General features: G+C 34.4%; 2 protein-coding genes across 4 annotated transcripts; one reads left to right on the forward strand and one right to left on the reverse strand.

Moving 5' to 3' along the window:
• The first annotated feature begins 826 nt into the window (after positions 1–826).
• Positions 827–7,109, forward strand: LOC306995396 (uncharacterized protein). Its single transcript, XM_079606973.1, has 8 exons — positions 827–991; positions 2,542–2,751; positions 3,743–3,908; positions 3,985–4,887; positions 5,116–5,181; positions 6,258–6,328; positions 6,619–6,662; positions 6,923–7,109. Exons 1-8 carry the CDS (start codon positions 866–868, stop codon positions 6,975–6,977), a joined length of 1,641 nt encoding a protein of 546 aa, XP_079463099.1. The 5' UTR covers positions 827–865; the 3' UTR covers positions 6,978–7,109.
• A 1,602-nt stretch (positions 7,110–8,711) lies between these two features.
• LOC307002572 (uncharacterized protein) lies at positions 8,712–14,785 on the reverse strand. 3 transcript variants are annotated; one of them, XM_079620305.1, is made up of 18 exons: positions 14,567–14,704; positions 14,236–14,362; positions 13,963–13,992; positions 13,814–13,876; positions 13,354–13,647; positions 13,240–13,281; positions 13,047–13,149; positions 12,723–12,954; positions 12,220–12,398; positions 12,043–12,136; positions 11,197–11,553; positions 10,986–11,103; positions 10,809–10,900; positions 10,377–10,491; positions 10,190–10,294; positions 9,873–10,049; positions 9,479–9,646; positions 8,712–9,398 (listed from the first exon to the last, which is right to left on the reverse strand). In XM_079620305.1, the coding sequence occupies exons 1-18, from the start codon at positions 14,636–14,638 to the stop codon at positions 9,166–9,168; spliced, it is 2,601 nt and encodes an 866-aa protein (XP_079476431.1). In that variant the 5' UTR covers positions 14,639–14,704; the 3' UTR covers positions 8,712–9,165. The 3 variants fall into 3 exon arrangements, with proteins under 3 accessions (XP_079476431.1, XP_079476429.1, XP_079476430.1); XM_079620303.1 differs by having other exon boundaries at positions 13,240–13,647; positions 14,567–14,785; XM_079620304.1 differs by having other exon boundaries at positions 13,240–13,647; positions 13,814–13,873.
• Between the last annotated feature and the right edge of the window lie 6,475 nt (positions 14,786–21,260).

Consider the following 21,260-nt stretch of genomic DNA (forward strand, 5'->3'; position numbering starts at 1 on the left):
GACACAATTATATATATCTGTATTCAGACAAAAGTAGATGTGGGTCAGTCTTGTTACTGTTAACCTAAACTAGATTTGAAATAAAGCAGAAATAATATAAAACATAAATATTAGATGAAAACCGTAAGCTTAAATGCTGCATTGGCAACTATAACTGAAATAAGCTAAAATTATTCAATTCAATAAAGCTAGAAATATTAAGAAATTACTCATAAGAATGACAAACGCACATAACAAAATTACTTAAAATAAAATGAACACTGCAAATATATAAAATAAAAAGCTAATTTAAATTATTAATAAATACTATAATAAAAAACAGCTAAATACAAATCCCACTTTTAGATGTAACTATTTATAGTCTCAAAATAGCAAATATGTCTTGTATAATTCATACAATTATTTATCAGACATGCATGTTCAGTTTTACACCCACCCTTAATAGAAACCAGTCAGTTTCTATTAAGAAATCTACTCAAATAAATACAAATAAATAAATAAATAAAAGTACATATCTTTGCAAATACCAGCTTTAGAAATGCCCATTTACATGATGGAAATGTACTATAGTTTATTATTAAATTATAGAGTCTCCAGCATGAGGTGCAAAGAAACTGTGGTAATTATTGCATTAGCAGTCCGGAGGTCTTTTAATCTCAGGTCATTTTAGGTCACAGGAGCGTTTAGCTGGCCATATGCTGACAGAGATGGGGCCGCCTGTGCCCCTCCCAGGCCTCAGGCTCTCTCTGTGTGGGACTCCGCTTGAACAGCTCTCCCTACTGGATAATCAGACGGCAAATGAGGCTTAGGGCAGGGGTATTGTATTTCAACCCATTCTCACTCCCAGGGCGTCAAAAACTGAAGCATGGTCAAGTGCCTTCCGCGTCACCTAGAAGACGTCGAAGGTGCCCCTAGGCGTCACTATATTGACGAACAAGGAATTCCATTGATTTCAACGGTTTGCCTTATGCGTCAGATTAAGACGCAAAAGGTAAATTAGCCTAGTATAATAGACCCTACGTCATCGCAATTTTCTAAAGCTCTGGTAAGAAATAAATAGGCCTATTAAATTTATATATTTTTTATAGCTAAGTTTCTATAGCTACATAAATGTATTTAATGTCTATAAATCCCCCTTTTAACATTATCTGTAAAGACTTTTATCTGGGCTTGGCTACCTCCAGCAACTGGAAAGCTTTAAAATCCATAACACATGTGTGTATACATATATATTTATATATATATATATATGCGTTTTTATAATTCATAACTAAATTATTGTGTAGGCCTACTGTGTATACTTCTGGCCTGTTTCTTATTGTACAAAAAAAAAAAAAAAAACATTTATATTTATAGATTTGAGATCTTTAGGCTATGTTTACATTTGATGCCAGGGACATTAATATATTAATTATCAGCTCGCTATTAATGTTATCTGTAGAATCTGCGATATTACGTGCTTTTACTTTTGTGGTTCTTATGTTGGCCAATCAAAACATAACAAACTCTTACACATAATCAACCGGGTATTTTTACGGAGTAAACTTTTAATTGGTGGTTTATAATGAATAAATGTAAAATATTGTAATATATATATATATATATATATATATATATATATATATATATATATATATATATATATATATATATATATATATATATATATATATATATTGTAATATATAATAAAAGCAATGCCACCAATAAAGTTTTTTTTTTTTTTTTTTTTTTTTTTTTTTTTCATTCTCGCGATAAATCCTGCCGCGCTTTCCAATGCTATACCTCGTCTTTGCACGGTAGGTTCTGGTACATACATTACATAATTTAGATAAAGAATTTCAGATTCTGGTATCATTGTACTTTTTTGTGCACCATGTTAACACGTCTATCAGGGTTGTTATATATATATATTTCATTTATTTTATTTTTTATTAAGAATAAAAGCCATACTTAAAACCTATTGATGGGTGCTAATGATACCTGATGTAATGTTGCTATGTATAATGTGCTAATGGTACCAATAGGCCTACGTCCATTTCAAGTGTTAGCATGTTAGCTAATACTTTATAATTTGGGGTTTATCAGATACTTTATGACCTGGGATTTGTGTTAGACTGCCATAATAGACTAATTAAATAATGGATGGTTTACTTTTTATTATTTACATAGAATATCGACTTGGTCTATGTCCATGCACAGACATATAATTTCTACAAGTGTGTGTACATTTGTTATACATAATGTGCTTATATGTTATTTGCATTAATACACATACTGTAATGATAAGTCCAAAAATAACTTGTTTGAATTCATTTTCATTAAAAGTATTTCTTTCACATAATCTACATTCAGTCATGCATTCAAAAAAATATTATCTAATTATTATCAAATTTTCTGTCCACACCACTACACCTTCTACTATACAGTATACTGTTGCTTCCAAACAGAAAACGTCAGTCATCAGGTAGAAAACTCCAATTGTGGCAGTTGCCTGCACTTGCTTTGTTTGCATTGTATTTGTTCTTTGTTTTCTTTTAGAGCAAAATGACAAAACCAAAACAGAAACCATGTACCCACTGCCAGGCACTCAACAATGCCAGCTGCAAAACATGTAAAACATGTTTTGCTAGTTTAACCATCAGACAGAGAGTTAAAATCAAGCAAAAGAATATCGAGGAGAGTGCATGGAAGTCCAGCACAAAAAAACACAGAAATGCTGCTCGTGTGGTGGATTCTGCCCGCATTGCTGTAAGTCTTGTTCTGCAAAAGTATAAATTATATTATGTTCATAGTAGCCTATACTACATAATATTCAACATAATATAAGCATACGTATATATAACTGTGAATAATTAAATAGTCAAAATCTGTTATTTAAAAAAGAAATGTTATATATATATATATATATATATATATATATATATATATATATAATTATAATAATAATTTGTTACATTTTCGCTTTTCTGGGTACTCAAAGCGCACTATTACACTATATATATATATATATTTCTTTTTAAAATAACAGATTTTTACTGTTTAATTATATATATATTTATATTAGTCTTACTTGTAGCAACTCATAATGGTAATACAATTTTCATACTGTAATAATTTTCTCAAAACGTAAAAAAAATACTGAGCTCATGATGTAATAACAATTTTTACATTTTGAGAAATGTATTACATTAGAAACTTACCAAAACATATCATATTTACATTACTGTAATAGCTTTTAAAATGGAATACCAATGTTTTTTGTGAAATTAATATATATGTAATATTAATTGCATAAATATTTTATATATTTGCAGGTAGTTTAAGACTGGATTTTTATTTTTATTTTATTTTTTCAATGTATTGTAATTTAAAAGCTATTACAGTAATGAAAATGTTTTGTTTTATATGTTATGTTTTGACATATGTTTTGGTAAGTTTCTAATGTAATACATTTCTCAAAATGTAAAAATTGTTATTACATTATGACCTCAAGATCTGATTACATTTTGAGAAAATTATTACATCATTAACATTTTATTTCAATAATAATGTAATACTTATTTCATTATGTGCAGTTATTACATTATGAGTTGCTACATTTCTCAATTAAACATTTAGACATCTTTATTTTTTATTTTGATAATCCAGTTGATTTGCAACAGAATTGTCTGGTAAGTCCCTGCTTACCATTATGAATACATCGATACTTATCTGTGCTGTCTGTGCATTTGTTTTACAGGTTAAGAAATTGGAGGTTCTTGGCTATAAGCCAATTCTCTTCATTTCTAAAGAGAAAAGAAATGGGTTTGTGGCTGAAGTCATCACTTCAATGGGTCCATTTGCAGTTGGACCACTTCAAACCATATTTGAAAGGATGACTAGCCTTTATGAAATTTGTGTTAAAAGTAAGTATTTCGTATGAACTACACATGCAATATTCAAAGAAATATTTTTTAATTTTCTTTCAAAAATTTCTCATAGATTACCTGAGGATTCAAAACCACACCAGTACTGCTGAAACTGTCTGCCAGCACCCGACTTCCTCCCTTCCTCCTCCTCCATCTTCTTCCTCCAGCCTTCCTCCTTCTTCCTCCTCTTTTGACACCCTTCCTCCTCCTCCATCTTCTTCCTCCTCTTTTGACACCCTTCCTCCTCCTCCATCTTCTTCCTCCTCTTTTGACACCCTTCCTCCTCCTCCATCTTCTTCCTCCAGCCTTTCTACTTCTTTTTCCTCCCTCTACACCCTTCCTCCTCCATCTTCTTCCTCCAGCCTTCCTGCTTCTTCCTCTTCTTTCTACACCCTTCCTCCTCCATCTTCTTCCTCTAGCCTTCCTCCTTCTTCCTCCTCTTTTGACACCCTTCCTCCTCCTCCATCTTCTTCCTCCTCTTTTGACACCCTTCCTCCTCCTCCATCTTCTTCCTCCAGCCTTCCTCCTTCTTCCTCCTCTTTGTACACCCTTCCTCCTCCATCTTCTTCCTCTAGCCTTCCTCCTTCTTCCTCTTCTTTTTACACCCTTCCTCCTCCTCCTCCTCCTCCTACATCTTCTTCCTCCAACCTTCCTCCTCCTTCCTCCTCTTTCTATACCCTTCTTCCTCCTCCATCTTTGTCTTTCAGCTTTCCTCCTTCTTCCTCGTCTTTTGATACCCTTCTTCCTTCTCCATCTTTGTCCTCCAACCTTCCTCCTCCTCCTCCCACTTCCTCTTACATCACCCTTCTTCCTCCTACCTCTTCTTTCCCCACTCCTCCTCCTACACCATTTCCCCTCACCCCTACATCCTCTTGCATCGCCCCTCCTCCTTTCCATAATTCACATCTTCCATCTACAAACCCTTCTTTCCACTCCCAGAACAGTCATGCTGCCCCATCTAAGCCCAAAGATGCAGGTGATTTTTTTTTTCACTTCAGGCAAAAACATGCACAACATGCAACACGTTTTATTTAAGCTTGAAGAAAGTTATATTCCCAATTTTAGTGCCAATGCCAGCATTTTAATCCATATGTAGTTCTGACTTTATTTTGACTCAAATTTAAGTAAATGTTTTGTGTGTGTGTGTGTGTGTGTGTGTGTGTGTGTGTGTGTGTGTGTGTGTGTGTGTGTGTGTGTTTTACAGACAATTCCTCCACAATAATTCCAAGGACAGGAGGCAAACAAAGAAAATGGATGTATAAACAAGCAGGTATTGTGTATTTGCATTTTTAATGAAAACTGACTAACTACAAAGTAGAAAACAAGTTTCTTATTTCAATATAATTTTTAAAAGGCTGTTTTTAAGTCGCACATTTTTTTACATTCAATAACAAAAATTGTTAAATTCCATAACAAAAATAGTTAAATTCCATAACAAAAATTGTTACATTCCATAACTAATCATAGACAATAATGTCTATGAAGCTGAATATGTGTATGCAACTGATAAATTGCATAAACTGGAATAATCCACTTCATTGTTCAAACTTACTTCTTGATTGTAATACAATGGTTAAATGCGTACAGGCGACATGCTATTCCTGTGTGCATGGTTGCTGTTTTAATTAAATGCTTTTAAATAATACCAAATGAGTTAAAAACTAATTTCAAGTATTCTATTAATGGAACTGTGGCGAGCAGGACGAGGTCGAGGGACGTGGGAGACCGGTCGAGAGCGTTGCGCATGTGTCGCTCATCAGTAATCACGCCACCGGTCTAGTACCGTCCTCTCACGTCCCTCGACCTCGTCCTGCTCGCCACAGGAATTAATATTTAAGCCTTTGTTCAAATTCTTGATCAAGACGAACATGCTATGGGGGCTTGATGATAATAATAAAGTTATTATTAAGAGAGCGGAATTATTATATATTATAATGACGGAAGAGAAAACAATTTCAATTTGCATGCTGTTTAACTGTCAGAATACAATCTGTTATGCTCTCCATACTGTAATGACCATACAAAATAAGCAGCTCCTAATGACAATGCACAGTGCCTTTACAGTTAAAATAAAATATTTGGCATTATGCAAATGTAAAATCATGCCATCCATGAATGTTTCCATAATGTGCACTATTACCAAACCACACAACCAATTCAAAGCAAATTGTACTTCAGATGGTCTAATTTCAGTTCATTTTTAGGGTTTCAGGTGTCCCATTGCAAGGATTTATGCATTCTATTTATTAAGAATTGCTTACCGAACTGTTACCGAACTGTTAATATGTCATGAGTGTAAACATTTCCTGATTATATATTATATCCTTTTATATTTTTCTGTTGTAGAATGCCAAGTACATCCCAGATTAAAAACATTTCCATATGACAAGATCATAAGGAATAGGATGTCAAAGGAAGTAAGATTGAACTCATTTTGTAAATATTTGTCGGAAATGTATTCCTTAGTAAAAGATTGAAACGTAAGAATTTTTTTTAAATAATGTACATTTATTTGAAATGAGAACGAATCTGTGGCCTAGTAAGGGTATGGTACAGGCACATTTATTTGTATATATTTTTAGCATGATGTTTAATGTGTGTGTGTGTGTGTGTGTGTGTGTGTGTGTGTGTGTGTGTGTGTGTGTGTGTGTGTGTGTGTGTGTGTGTGTGTGTGTGTGTGTGTGTGTGATGCTTATGTTTCTTAAAGGGTGTCAAAGAGGTCAAAGTGAGATGGAAGCCGTGTTCAGGATGGTATGTACCTGTACTCACATATAACCTGTATAAGGGTGTTGTAAAAATCTACGATATTTGTGTTTACATGTATTATTAATAAACTTTTCCTTATTCATTTTGATTGCCTAATACATCTTTCTTGTATTTTTTTTCTTTAAATGTCTTAACTGAATGCAAAAATATTTTTGCCCTTCAAAAAGTCAATCTATTTTCAATAGTTACATGTCATAGCCTGTTCTGTAAATTTGTCTATGATCTTTTTTTTTACTGATTTGCAGTGGGATGAAATGGACGGACACCTGGGAGCCCTACAATCTTTTCTTCCAAGAATAAAGTTTAGTTTAAAGTTTATGTACCTGTTCTTGGTTAAGTCATTGTGTTTGTTTGCTGTTCTTGTTTTCTTATTACATGTATTGCATGTAACTGTTTCTTTGCTGTTTTCTAATAAATATAATAATTGATTGATTACTTTTCTCTTTAAAAATCACTTTTATGGTAATTAATGTTGAATAAATGATCAACATTGGTAGCCTACTGTAAGTGTTTTTTCCCCCATGGAATTTTGGAGTACCTTAATATTTTCAACTGGGTGTTACAAAGGCTGAACATTATTGAAACTTTACACAATCATCTGGTAAATGTTATTGAATTGATAAGTATTATTTATGGTAACTTTGGCAAAATGGTTGTTCTTGGTACCAATTGAGGTACTATGGCAAAATGATAATAATATATATATATATATTGGAAATAATTAACTAATACAGTACAGGCTTAATGAATGGAAACAACCCGAACGTATGGCCAGTCCATTGCATGACAACACAGACAGACAAATAAACAAATTTACATTCCAGCAGCTTTATTATCATGTTTTGATTTCAACCTTGCCACCTCTTACTCAATGGATAATTTCTTTTTAAATCTGGGTTTTCACTGCCTTTGACGTTTCATTGGAACTCACAGGACCTGTTGAGGTCTTAAAGCCATATTAAAAACAATTCCTGTTACAAAGTATGTTTTGCTGTTATTATTACGTCAGTAATACATTAAATTAACAATGGGGTGTAGCAATGTTGAGAGAAATTACTAATTTACAGAGATCCTAACCCTAACCCTAAGCGTGACTGACTACCCACTTCAATGAACTACAAATAGCAGCGCCATGTTTTCCTGTTCCATCTATATAATGACTGAGGCGTATGGGTAATGTAGTTTAAAACGATTAGTAACTAAATTAAATAAATAGTATCTTTAATGAAGGCATGTCTAAATATGTTCATTGTGCAAACCTCAATGACATATTTTAGAGGCAGGCTGAAATGTGTTATTTTACTGTGAGCACTTTTTAAAATGCCTTTATACCACCTTTCCATGTCTGAAAACTTTGTAAAACATTATTTAGTAAACATAGCATAAATAGTTAGACTTGATTTAGCTACATTCATTTGAAATATGCCATGTTTTGCTCTTTCGGGGAGCGCTATGGGCCCCTGGGGTGTAAGGACAGTAAAACATGTGCATAACATACACATATATTATCTTACATACATACATGCATAAATGCAGCCTTAATCATGGACAACGAACTGTGCTGAATCACATATATATTTAAATACTGTATTTTCTCTTTACACCCTTTTCTATGCTTACATCATGCTTGTATTAGTTGTTGATTGGTATAATGGGACTATCTGATGAAATACAGAAATATTTCACAGAAATGTTGTAAATATAATAGTAATAATACTAGGCTACAGACTAGCCAACAAATTATTATCCAATTCATAGTTATAGCAGAAGGACCTATGAAATGAGCTTCTCCATTTATTTCTCAAGCAATGACTTTGGCCTGTGGAACAAGAATACAATGTCCTCCTCAAGTGTTGGGCGTCAGTACTTTGCATAATTATATGCACTTTTCAGCCATTTGTCACTGTAACACGTCACTAAGTATGAGCAATGATAATATTTTGGTGTTTTGTCCCAAATGTCATTGATCTGACTAAAAAAAAGATGGGTCTCAGTAAGAGTCATAGTAAGGATTTGTATGTAGTTTTTCTTTTATTAAATCAATACAAATTGAGGGGGAAAAGAGCTCAATCAATCAATCAATCAATCCACATTTATTTATGTAACACATTAAAAAACACATGTCGGCCAAAGTGCTTTACACACCAGGACACATTCATACAATCTAGGATTATAAAACCAAATATAAGATAAATTTTAAAAAATCACAAAATGAAGTGCAGTCAAATGTAAATTGTGTGTGAATATCCCAGTTTGTTTTGAGTATTGTATATATTTGTGGAGTACATTTTATTTCATTTGGGCAAGTACAATAAGTGCCTTGAATAACTGTAAAGTGTCAAAATATGCATACTGAATGTAAACTGTATTACTGAATCTTTTAAGTGTAGACAGCTCTTAATCATCCAAATAGGTTATTCATGTGGAATTTATAAGGTTATTGTTCAAAGACACCCCGGTCAGTTCCCAGACAAATCGCGATAGTGCCTTAAGGAAAATCATGTTCATCATCTGAGCTGTTGTCGCTTTCTGAGAGCCCTTCCTCTTGCAAGTCATCTTCCTGTTCAAGCTTCTCTTCTTCTGACATCAAATCTTGTTGGCTGAAAATTTTCACATAGCCTGCCTTTACCAACTGCATTAAATGCCTAAGTTCATAATGTTTCTTTCGAACGATGCAGAGGAGACCTTTGCATGCGGTGTCAGACAGTGTTGGAAAAAGAGCTGAAAAACAAAAGGATACATTAAGAAAAAATACAATGTTATATACACAAGCGCAAATACATTTTTAAAGACTTTCTTACATTTTGAACTTATCTCATTAATCAGTGCTTCAAATTTGGACATCTTTTGTGTCAGGACTGTCCAGTGCTGTTTCATCTCCTTACAAATTAGACCTCTCTCTTCCTGAAGGCGTCTCACTGCCATCACCTTGTCAAACACCTTCCTCTTGGTGAGAAATGGAGCCAAATCTGAAATAAGGTTAACAAAAATAGTCATTATATACAGTGCCTGCTCATAAAAACAATGACATAGACTTGTCTTACAGAATAGGGCTATTCAATTTTGTTCCTGGTCAAGGTCTTCAGGATTGCTTGATTATTACAGGCAGATGTGTTTGACTAGGGTTGGAACTGAATTCTGCTGGTTGTGGCTCTCTGGGAACATAACTGAATTGCCCTGTTATATAGAACATACCAGTACTGCAAGGGATTTGCCAAGGCCAAGCAACAGTCTCAGCTGTAAAGAAGTTTTCGACTGAGCCAAGCTGCTGAGATGGATCCGCTATGCTGTTGTATTCTTCCACTGCAGCAGCAAGCTTCTTCTTCTCCTCACTCCTTCTGAGACGCAAAGAATGGCGTCGCTTGTTGCTATCTGAATAAAAAAAATAAAAAAATGTATTAGGCATTACAGCACTTTTTTAGCTACAAAGAAATAAATACATATACATTGTGACATCTAATGACATAATAGTTAAAAAATAACATGGTAAATTCCCAATGTTTGTGTTTCACCTGTTTGACTGTACAGACGCTGTGTACGCCTTTTGATGCTGACTGTTAGTCCCTCTATTTCTTCTTGCAACCTTCTCGCATCACCACTCCCGTGTCGGTCATTTTCTACACAAGAAAATGCATAAAAGCAGCTTTATGTATTACCTGCCAATAATAAGAATAATAACAAAGCAAATCAAAACAATACCTTCTGCCCATTGCTGTACATCTGAAACCCACTGATGAACAGTATCATCATGAAGTGATAGCTCTGTCTTCAATGCCTCCAAGGTGTGTTGCTGCACTTGAAGAGCCTTCTGAGTCTACAAAATACAAAGTCAACTTGAAAAAGTCCTGCATTTCATTAACAGGCGCAGTAAACAATTTCTAAGAAACACTGGATAAAATCAACTCAAACAAACACACCCCTCCCTTGATTGCTCTTTTTCCAGTGATATTCCCTTCTTTTGTAATGTCTCCCTCCCTCTTTCTCTCACTCTCTTCTCCCCCATCATGAGTGGACACGGCCCCTACTACTGATAGACTTTGATTTACTTTTTACACCTTTAATTTAGATATGAATAAATGAGTAAAACCTAAAAATCCCAACTGCAATATGTGACTGAGAAGAAAGTTATACCTTTGTATATCTGTTAACTAGAGCTTGTCCCAAATTGAGAACCTTCCGCTTATTCCAGGACATGGCTTGTGTTGTAATCATGTCTGTTCTGCCTATAACATAAATATAAGAAAATGTAATGAGAGGTATGTATATAACAAAAGTCATTCTGTATTAATCATACCTAATTCAACAAACCTGCTTTTGACATGTATTTGCTTGTAACAGCAATTCGAGATAGGAAGCTGTTCACCTGCTCCACTTCCTCACCAATAGTTGACCCAGCTCCTTCCTGGTAGGCCCCACTGAACTTGACCTAACAAGTTTTTAAATCAAAATCAAAATCAACGCATTTAAAATTTGTGCATTTCTTCTTATTATTACATACTTAAAACGCATGGCAATATACCTCACATTTCCAAGAGTGTGCTTTGGCATGCATCACAGACAGAAAAGGATGCATGTCCAGTAAAGACTGCAGCTCAGGGCACTGTTTAGACACACGTTGGAGATATGGGAAGTATTTGCAGGCTACATCTGAACAGAAAAATGTAATGCTCCCTTGTGACATGTCTGCAAGTTTTTTCTGAAGAAAGAGGGGGTAAGCAAAAATTTCCCCTCGGAACATGTTTAAGGCCATAAGGAGAATGCCATGGCGACAGACAGCAATCTCTAATCCCTCCTCATCCAGTTTGCTGCTTGATTTCTTGGCCAATTCTTTTGCCGCTGTCCATTGTGATGCACCACACAATCCTCTTCCCGACACCTAGATCACATAAATGATAAACATTTTAAAAAAGCTCAAAAGAGATGCTAAATAGACCACTCTAAATATGATGGGACTTAACACATGATCAACAAAAAAGATTAAATATTTACAGAACATTCACATTAGCTTTTGTAAGATGAGTTTACAGCTTTCTCAAAAATGCTTAATGCTTTGAATAAACAAATCCATCTCACTATGTATTGTACATATTGACTGAGTTAACTGTTATATTATGCTCTTTAAAAAACTACACATTGACTGCTTCAATCCAAGCTAATTTTAAAACAATGAACACAAAATATCTGAAGTAGTCATAATGTAAAATGCACATAGCATGTTGTCAGAGGACATCATATTTTATCTTCTGGGTCTGTTTAATTATTTTCTAAGCAATACATTTAGTTTAAGGAATGTGTAAAATTGTTTGAGAAAAGCTGTAAATTAAATTATCCAGTAATATCTGCCAACATAAATACAAATACTTACGTGATCATTGTTTTTGCGAACGAAGTCCACAAAGTTAGACACCTCCACATCACTTTGTATAAAAATATGGTCAAATAATCCCCTTTTCTCTGTGCTATCGAGGAACACATCAAGAACGTATATTAACACATCATTTAAAATTAAGAAAATCACTTTATTTAAAAAAAAGAAAAGTACCTTGCTGTGTTTTTAAACCGATAGTGTTTTCGATTTCCATCGACACATACAGCTAGCATGTCTGGAGTGCATGCTGGACAAGTGAAAAACTCCTCCTGGCACATCTTTTCCACTGCATATCTTGCTGCAACCCATTCATTAAAACTGCAGCTGAAGATATTGGCTGATATTTTTCCACTCTGTAAAATAAAGCACATGTAATACTGGTGTTTTACTGGGTAGAACATGTTTGATTATATGTAGCATTGAAAGCACTCATTATTTTAAATGAATCTCCAAAGGGTTAAAAGGATAATCATAAAGGATAGTCTGCTTAACTTTAACATCAGTTAAGGCTAGTGTACATAGCTGAATTGAGAATCATATTGCATAACATTTTCACTATATTCAATATCTTAGTAGTTAAATCTATTCATGAAAAGGTTTCTACTACCTTCAAAAAAAATAGTAATTTTACTTGCCAGTGGTTAATAATAATTAAAAATAATAAAAATAATACGTACTCTACCAAAGAGAATTGTTTTCTCATCAAGCATTTTAACAAATGCTTGAAAAGACATCCCTGGTGATGCCATTTTCATCTCTTGAAATGAGACAAGCACATCTGTTGTCAACAGCATACTTGCAGGGATGTTGCCAGGCCAGTAACCACTCCTCTGAAGCTCTGACAAAGACGTCTCTCGTGAATGTCCACACAAAGCACAGGACAAGTGAGGCATGCTAAGGTTGTAACGGCCTACAGGAGTAAAACAAGCTACATGGAATTATAAGACAATAAGGAAATGGTAATAAACATTAGAAAAAATGTGATGCAAAAATCTTCCTTTCCATTCATAGTGATGAGGGTCATGGGCCTGCCTGAAGAAACAAGGACTGTCCCATTACTGCAATCACAAATATGGGCAGGTATTTCTACAGGCAGCAGTCGAACTGTGCAACAAAGAAGATATATTTAACAACATGATATATTAAGAGCACAATAAAACAACAATAATACAACTAAGCATAACATTATCTTACCAAGATGTTTAGCAGAAATTTGACCAGCTTCCTGGCAGAATCCTGTGGATGGAGGTAAAGGTTGTACAAAACCTGAGACAAGAGAATCCCGATTATGGAGAACAAAGAAGCTACCATGTCTTTTCTCATCACAGCTGGCACAGAGGAAAGGGTAAGGGAGACAGTCCCTACAGCGCACAATAGCTGCATTTGATCTGCACTGTTGGCAGGATGAGGAACTTGCATCCTCTCCTTTCAAAATGTTCTCCACAAGTGAAGATCTAGCTTCTTTCCATCTCTCCTCCCTCATTTCAGTTCTAATGGTCCAGTCATTGGATGCAGACCGAGGTTGATGATCTTGCATTGGCATAACCATATCATCACCTTCCTCAGTGTCCAACAGCCTCTTTAGCTCTTCAAGAATGGTATCTACGTCAAATTAATAAACATATATTTTTTTTTTAAATCAAGATTTACATCTAAAAGTATATAACTGTGTATGCACTTAAAAGTCTAATGATGGAATTATTCACATCTATATAAAAAAGTTAATTTAAATATCAACCACAAATCAATATTTTGCTTCAGTGTATACCAGCTGTCTCAGAGGCATTTGCAGGGCCACCCCTCAAGTCATCTTCTTCAACAAGTGGACCTGCTAAAAAAAAAAAATTGTGAGAAAGAAATAAACACATAAAGAGATACACATACACACAACATAATTTTGATGTAGCTAAACGTTACCAGAAAGGTTGTTGTGGTCACTTCTTAGTCCTATTTACAAAACAGAAGCACAATTTCACATAATGTTCAATATTGCAGAGCAAACAATTAAGAAGCATATATATATATATATATATATATATATATATATATATATATATATATATATATATGCAATTGCTTCTTACTGTAATACATACAGTATATATGGAGTATGGATTCTCGACTCACATATGGAGCATTATACAAATATATCATTTTTATTAGCATATACAGTGAGTACCTTATACTTACGTTCTACAGTTGCCCTTCTGGCTGCTCTTGGATATTTGTAAATTATTTCCCCTTGGCTGTCCCTCTTTCTCCATTGAAAAGTAGGGGGTGAGGGTAGAGGCTGCACATTGCTTTTGCCCAGTCTTCCCTAAGAGCATAACAAATGACTAGCCAACAATTCAAGAGATATAATATCACTTAATGTCTTGTTAGGGTTAAAAAATGCATACTATTGACCAATAAAGTAACAGTCATTGTGAAATTAATATTAATTGTGACTTAATATAAAATCAACAGGACAATTTTAAGAAAATATACTAAACTCAATGCTTGTACAAAAACTTTATTTTACCTCTCGAGCTTGTAAGTTTTCAAGGAGCTCATCAGTATTTCTCAACTCTTCTTCTAACTCAAAGTCCATCATGTGAGTGTATATAGACACTCGACAGATAGAGAAATAGTGTTACACAGATCAAAACAGAGATAGATAGACAGAAAGATCAGACAGACAGACAGACAGACAGATAAGCTCTTAAAAGTGCTGTTGGGTTAGAATAGATAGATAGATAGAGTAGATAGATAGAGTAGATAGATAGATAGATAGATAGATAGATAGATAGATAGATAGATAGATAGATAGATAGATAGATAGATAGATAGATAGATAGATATGCTCTTAAAAGTACTGTTGGGTTCGTTGTATAGCCTATGGAAAAACAAAGAAAGATATTACAAAAATAAAATAATTTAATGTTCACATGCCAATGATTGTAAATAGTACTGATATAGTATCTAAGATAATACAGGTTATCTAAATTAATACAAATGTTTTAATGACAAGTTATTAGAGTTTTAACCTAATCTTCTTTTCATCTTAGTCGAAGTTCTCATTCTTATTCAGATTAGTTCATTAGTCTATTATGGAAGTCTAACATAAATCCCAGGTCATAAAGTATCTGATAAACCCCAAATTATAAAGTATTAGCTAACATGCTAACACTTGAAATGGCATTATACATAGCAACATTACATCAGGTATTAGCACCCATCAATAGGTTTTAAGTATGGCTTTTATTCTTAATAAAAAATAAAATAAAATAAAATAGACGTGTTAACATGATGCACAAAAAAGTACAATGATACCAGAATCTGAAATTCTTTATCTAAATTATGTAATGTATGTACCAGAACCTACCGTGCAAAGACGAGGTATAGCATTGGAAAGCGCGGCAGGATTTATCGCGAGAATGAAGAAAAAAAAAAAAAAAAAAAAAAAAAAAACTTTATTGGTGGCATTGCTTTTATTATATATTACAATATATATATATAGAATATTTTACATTTATTCATTATAAACCACCAATTAAAAGTTTACTCCGTAAAAATACCCGGTTGATTATGTGTAAGAGTTTGTTATGTTTTGATTGGCCAACATAAGAACCACAAAAGTAAAAGCACGTAATATCGCAGATTCTACAGATAACATTAATAGCGAGCTGATAATTAATATATTAATGTCCCTGGCATCAAATGTAAACATAGCCTAAAGATCTCAAATCTATAAATATAAATGTTTTTTTGTTTTTTTTTTTTACAATAAGAAACAGGCCAGAAGTATACACAGTAGGCCTACACAATAATTTTGTTATAAATTATAAAAACGTATGCCAATATATATATATATATATATATATATATATATATATATATATATATATATATATATATATATATATATAAATATATATGTATACACACATGTGTTATGGATTTTAAAGCTTTCCAGTTGCTGGAGGTAGCCAAGCCCAGATAAAAGTCTTTACAGATAATGTTAAAAAGGGGATTTATAGACATTAAATACATTTATGTAGCTATAGAAACTTAGCTATAAAAAATATATAATTTTAATAGGCCTATTTATTTCTTACCAGAGCTTTAGAAAATTGCGATGACGTAGGGTCTATTATACTCGGCTAATTTACCTTTTGCGTCTTAATCTGACGCATAAGGCAAACCGTTGAAATCAATGGAATTCCTTGTTCGTCAATATAGTGACGCCTAGGGGCACCTTCGACGTCTTCTAGGTGACGCGGAAGGCACTTGACCATGCTTCAGTTTTTGACGCCCTGGGAGTGAGAATGGGTTGTGTATTTGAGAGTTTATGAAAACCAGAACTTTCAGACAATCTTCACAACACATTTAGATTTTTAAATATAGGCCTACTATTCACACTGAATGCATTTTGGGAAGTATTTTCAGTAAATGTAACTTTTACTGAACTTTGAACTTTTTTCAATTCAAAATAAAGTACAACGACAAAACTGCAGATTTTATGAAGTCATCTCTGATAAGTGAGAAATAATCTGAACCCCTTTTTCTCACCTCCTCAGATAAACACCTATCAACTCGACATGGTATTAATGGATTTCACCTTGTGAGATTGCACCCTGAACTCATCAGCTGTGAAGGTGAGAGAGAGAGAGAGAGAGAGAGCGAGCGAGCGAGCGAGCGAGAGAGAGAGAGAGAGAGAGAGAGAGAGAGAGAGAGAGAGAGAGAGAGAGAGAGAGAGAGAGAGAGAGAGAGAGAGAGAGAGAGAGAGAGAGAGAGAGAGTGTTGTTCCCCTGTTAGACAGAGCAACCGGGGACCCTCACTGCAAAAAAAAAAAGAAAAGAAAAAAAAAACATTTTGTGGGAATACCCAAAACACTTCAGTTTAAATAAATAAATACAATACAAATCATAGATTTTATGGAATGTCCAAAAGCATCAATAAAAATATATATTTAATATAAAATAAAATACATGGGAATGCCAAAAAAAACACAAATGAACATAATATATATATATATATATATATATATATATATATATATATATATATATATATATATATATATATCAATTTAAATTAATTAAATACTACTACTACTAATAATAATAAAATCATAGATTTTAGGGAATGCCCAAATGCATCAATTTAAATAAAAAAATAAAATAAATTTGTATTTAATTTAGGGAATGGCAAAAATAAAATAAAATAACATTCATTTTAGGCCCTAAACGCTTTCATTTTAATTAATTAAATAATAATCACCATCATCTTCATAGATTTTAGGGAATGCCCAAATGCATCAATTTAAATAAAATAAAAATACATTAATTGTGGTGAATGCTGAAAATGTCTAAATTAAACCAATAAAATAAACCAATAATTTTAGAGAATGTTTAATAATTAAGAATGTTTAATACATGGGATTATTATTTGCCTTATGAAAAATCCCTCAAACAAAAGGCCTGCTGAGGCGGCTGTCAGGCTTGGAGAAACGAGCGCTGAGATAGACAGCCTATAGGGCAGCACTAACTCGCCAGCTGAGGCCCTGTGATTGCTGCCATGGCAACGGCAGGCAGGAGCTACACAACCTGGCAAACTGCAAACGTCAATTAACACAGATATGTAGATATAGTGTAGTGGCTGTGAGCAGAGACACGTTCTGTTGATGTCCTGGCATTAGACATAAGCAAGTGAGTGAATACAGCATTCAGCAATGTGAATGTGAGTGAAGGACTCTGCCTTGTCTGTGTTCAGTCCTCTCTTCTCCAGCTTGTGACTGGATTGGCATTTTGGTGATGAGGTTAAAGCCAAGGAGAGATGGACAAAGATGCACCTGCCTCCACTAATCCAGATATTGATCATCATCATCATCCTTGTGCAGTCTGTAGATCAATGCAGACAATGAGATGCAGGCTGTAACCTCTCGAGAGACTTAAGAGGAGAGATGAAGTACTGTGTACCAGACCCTCTCCAAAAACCATCTAGGGACTTGATTGGGACTCTGAAGGAGGCTACACAATGTTTACTGCCAGGATATAATCTCAAAGGAGACATTACACAAATATAGAGCAGCACTAAAAACCACACACTCATAGACACACATTTAATTGCCCAAGGGGGGATATCAAGCTGAGGGCTTCGCTGCACATCCGATTTTCACATCAATGGCTGTCTGGAAACCTCAACATTCATCAACAAAACCAGACGATTAGACCCAATGTCTCCACAGGCACAGATCTGTGGTGAACCATATGCTTGTGAAGATCTCTATTAATGGTTCAAACAGCAGGTTTCTCTCATCTGTTTCCCCAAAATAAAAAAAGGTGTAAATGACAACCCACAACAGTTATTGTTCTACTTAAAGTATCTTTATTAGTAGATTTTGACGTAACAGCACATTGAAGGGTAATGTACGCATCGCAACAAGCTTTTGAAATTCTCTACAAAACTTTTATCTTTTATTATAAACTTTTATTATAAACTTTTAAACCCAAAAAGGATTAGTACACTTTCAAAAAAATGTTGCTTATAATTTACTCGCCCCCATGTCATCCAAGATGTCTTTTTTTTTCTTCAGTCGAAAAGAAATTAAGTTTTTTGAGGAAAACATTCCAGGATTTTTCTCAATATAATGGACAACGGTTTGAAGGTCCAAATGTCAGTCTCAATCATAGGTCTCAATGCAGCTTCAAAGGCTCTTTCGACTGAAGAAAGAAAGACATGGACATCTTGGATGACATCGGGGTGAGTAAATTACCAGTCTGCAGAAACTTCAGAATCCTACAAAAATGCACAAAACATAATAAAAAACAGACATGTTAACAGCACAATGTCATTTGATTTCTCTAATACATGTAACAAAATTATCTTACTTTTTATTTCAGGTTTTCCTTTTATGAGCTCAATAAACTTTTACATGTTGAGGTTGATGCTTATGTATTAACTCACTTTTTATCCAACATAAATGTTCCTCAATTAATCAACAGTACCAATGGACAAATAAAATAGATAACTTATGTTTAGTTACTTTATCATATAAAATATATAAGCAGTGTTGACAACAGTAAATTCTTCTACACAATAGGACACAAACATCACTCACTCGGATGTCTATTTCATGTTGTGATGTGCTCATCTGCGATAATTATCGAGGATTTTCCTGTCAGATGTTAATAGACATTTAAAATAAGCATCTTTAAGATGTATATAGGTTCATGTAAATGCAATTTAGAGACGTAACGTTGCTTACTGGAGCTCCCCTGTCATAATAAAACGTGTTTTTACATCAAAATGACTACTATACTATACTGTCTAACGTCTTTACACCTTCGACAGTTCAACAGGCTACAGTAGTTCAACACAGATGATTTTAACACAAGGGACCGTTTACACTCACATTTGAAAGCACCCGCGTCGATGATCTCCGCGATGTTTGATAATGACGTATCCTCTCGTGTTGCCTCCTGGGATAGAAAAGTATCCATCCACGAGCTCTTCAGAATCTGGGCAGAAGCAGTAAGCCATCCGGGAACTTCTCGCCTACTCTTTTATGAGAACTGAGGTTTCGGACATACAGTACTACCCCTTTCACGTACGGTTTTCTCCTATATAGTAGGAAAGTAGGCATATTCGGACGCACTATTAGTATACGCACGTCCAAATCTCGCGAGAATTAGTACGTCACCCAGGTAATTCTCGCCTACTCTTTTATGGATACTGAGGATTCGGACATACTATTTGCACGCCTACTGCTTCAAAGGCTCTCTACACTAGTCTAGATCCCAGTTGCGAAATAAGGGTCTTATCTAGCGAAACGATCGGTCATTTTCTAAAAATAATGTCAAATTATCTACTTTTTAACCACAAATGCCCGTTTTGTACAATCTCTGAGATGCGGACGCATTCACGTAATCGAGTTGGAAAAGGAAATTGAGACTGACATCTGGACCTTCAAACCGTTGGTTTCCATTGAAAAATCCTGTAATGTTTTCCTCAAAAACCTTAATTTCTTTTCGACTGAAGAAAGAAAGACATGGACATCTTGGATGACATCGGGGTGAGTAAATTATCAGCAAAATATTTTTTTGAAAGTGAACTAATCCTTTAAACCTTCAATATGCAGTACAAATGTAGCATAATGGTTTGGCTAACATCATGGTGATAATGCTGTGCTAAATCATGAGGGAACATCTATCTATCTAATAGTATCTTTTTATCTATCTATCTGTCTTTTTTGTACGAATTTTGATTTAGATATTTAGAAAAATCAGCATCTAATGAGAGGCAAACTCAACTTTGTGGATCATTATTGTCAATTGTTATAAAAAAAAGTAATAATCTCAAATGTTAAACATTGATGAGCATAACTAAATCAGTATTAGAATTCAGATATTTTGTATGGACAGCTCAAAGACTTTTATTTAGAGATATGATTTCACATGTTCCAGTTACAGCATCTTTGAAGGAAACACCCAAGTATATCATCTCAAACGTATCAATCGTGGTCTCAGTCTGTCATAACTCCAATCAAAGAAGTTGCTCAGCTTGACCTGACTGGCATTCTCAAAGGGATAATGGGGGAAGCGGTGAAGTGTAATTTGTGTGTTTAAATACAAATACCCCTCCTCTCGGGCTTTCATCAGGTGTGGCATCTGCAGTGACAGAGATAGGCGTCTCTGTTCATTACGGTCATACATCTGAACACACTGAGCCCTGGCAAACATCAGTGTCACCAGCAGGCATTAGATTGGCAGGGTGTCCCCTGTACTGTAAGTCACTGAAGTCTCAGAGTGTTTGTGCTGGTGGAAGGGACTGTTTATAGGCAAATAAAATATTTTCTGAATCCTTCCTTTCTGCAAAATAGTGCTTTGAAGGAAGAGAATCGTTCAGCAAGCCCTCATTTGTTTTTACATAAATTAGTGGTGCTCGATAAAGCTAATGGATTTGAACAAACATCTAACATTAATACAGTAAATTTCAGTGCCTAAAGGGTCACATTTCAATGTCTGCCAGATTTTTGCGGACGAAATACAGTAGGAATTTTGGGTCAGGGTTAAATATTTCCCCAAGCCCATTTTGCAATGGGTTTAAGCCAGTCATGCTGATTCGCTGTGCTGACTTGTTGCCTTGCTGCCCAATAAGGCAATGGCTGCGTCCGAAACCGCATACTCAATGAGTAGGTACTTAATTTCAATAAGTACTTACTTAACGAGCGC

Source organism: Phoxinus phoxinus, assembly GCF_949152265.1.
Source record: "Phoxinus phoxinus genome assembly, chromosome: 1".
In the NCBI taxonomy this organism is placed as follows: Eukaryota; Metazoa; Chordata; class Actinopteri; order Cypriniformes; family Leuciscidae; genus Phoxinus; species Phoxinus phoxinus.

Excerpts from the sequence above, each read along its gene's own strand:
- LOC306995396 (XM_079606973.1), top strand. The coding sequence starts at position 866 with ATGGTCAAGTGCCTTCCGCGTCACCTAGAAGACGTCGAAGGTGCCCCT. Across the intron at positions 3,909-3,984 it reads TTATGAAATTTGTGTTAAAA|ATTACCTGAGGATTCAAAAC; the intron begins GTAAGTATTTCG and ends AATTTCTCATAG. Across the intron at positions 4,888-5,115 it reads ATCTAAGCCCAAAGATGCAG|ACAATTCCTCCACAATAATT; the intron begins GTGATTTTTTTT and ends TGTGTTTTACAG.
- LOC307002572 (XM_079620303.1), bottom strand. The coding sequence starts at position 14,638 with ATGATGGACTTTGAGTTAGAAGAAGAGTTGAGAAATACTGATGAGCTC. Across the intron at positions 12,399-12,722 it reads AAACAATTCTCTTTGGTAGA|AGTGGAAAAATATCAGCCAA; the intron begins GTACGTATTATT and ends TTTATTTTACAG. Across the intron at positions 10,295-10,376 it reads TGTACAGCAATGGGCAGAAG|AAAATGACCGACACGGGAGT; the intron begins GTATTGTTTTGA and ends TTTCTTGTGTAG.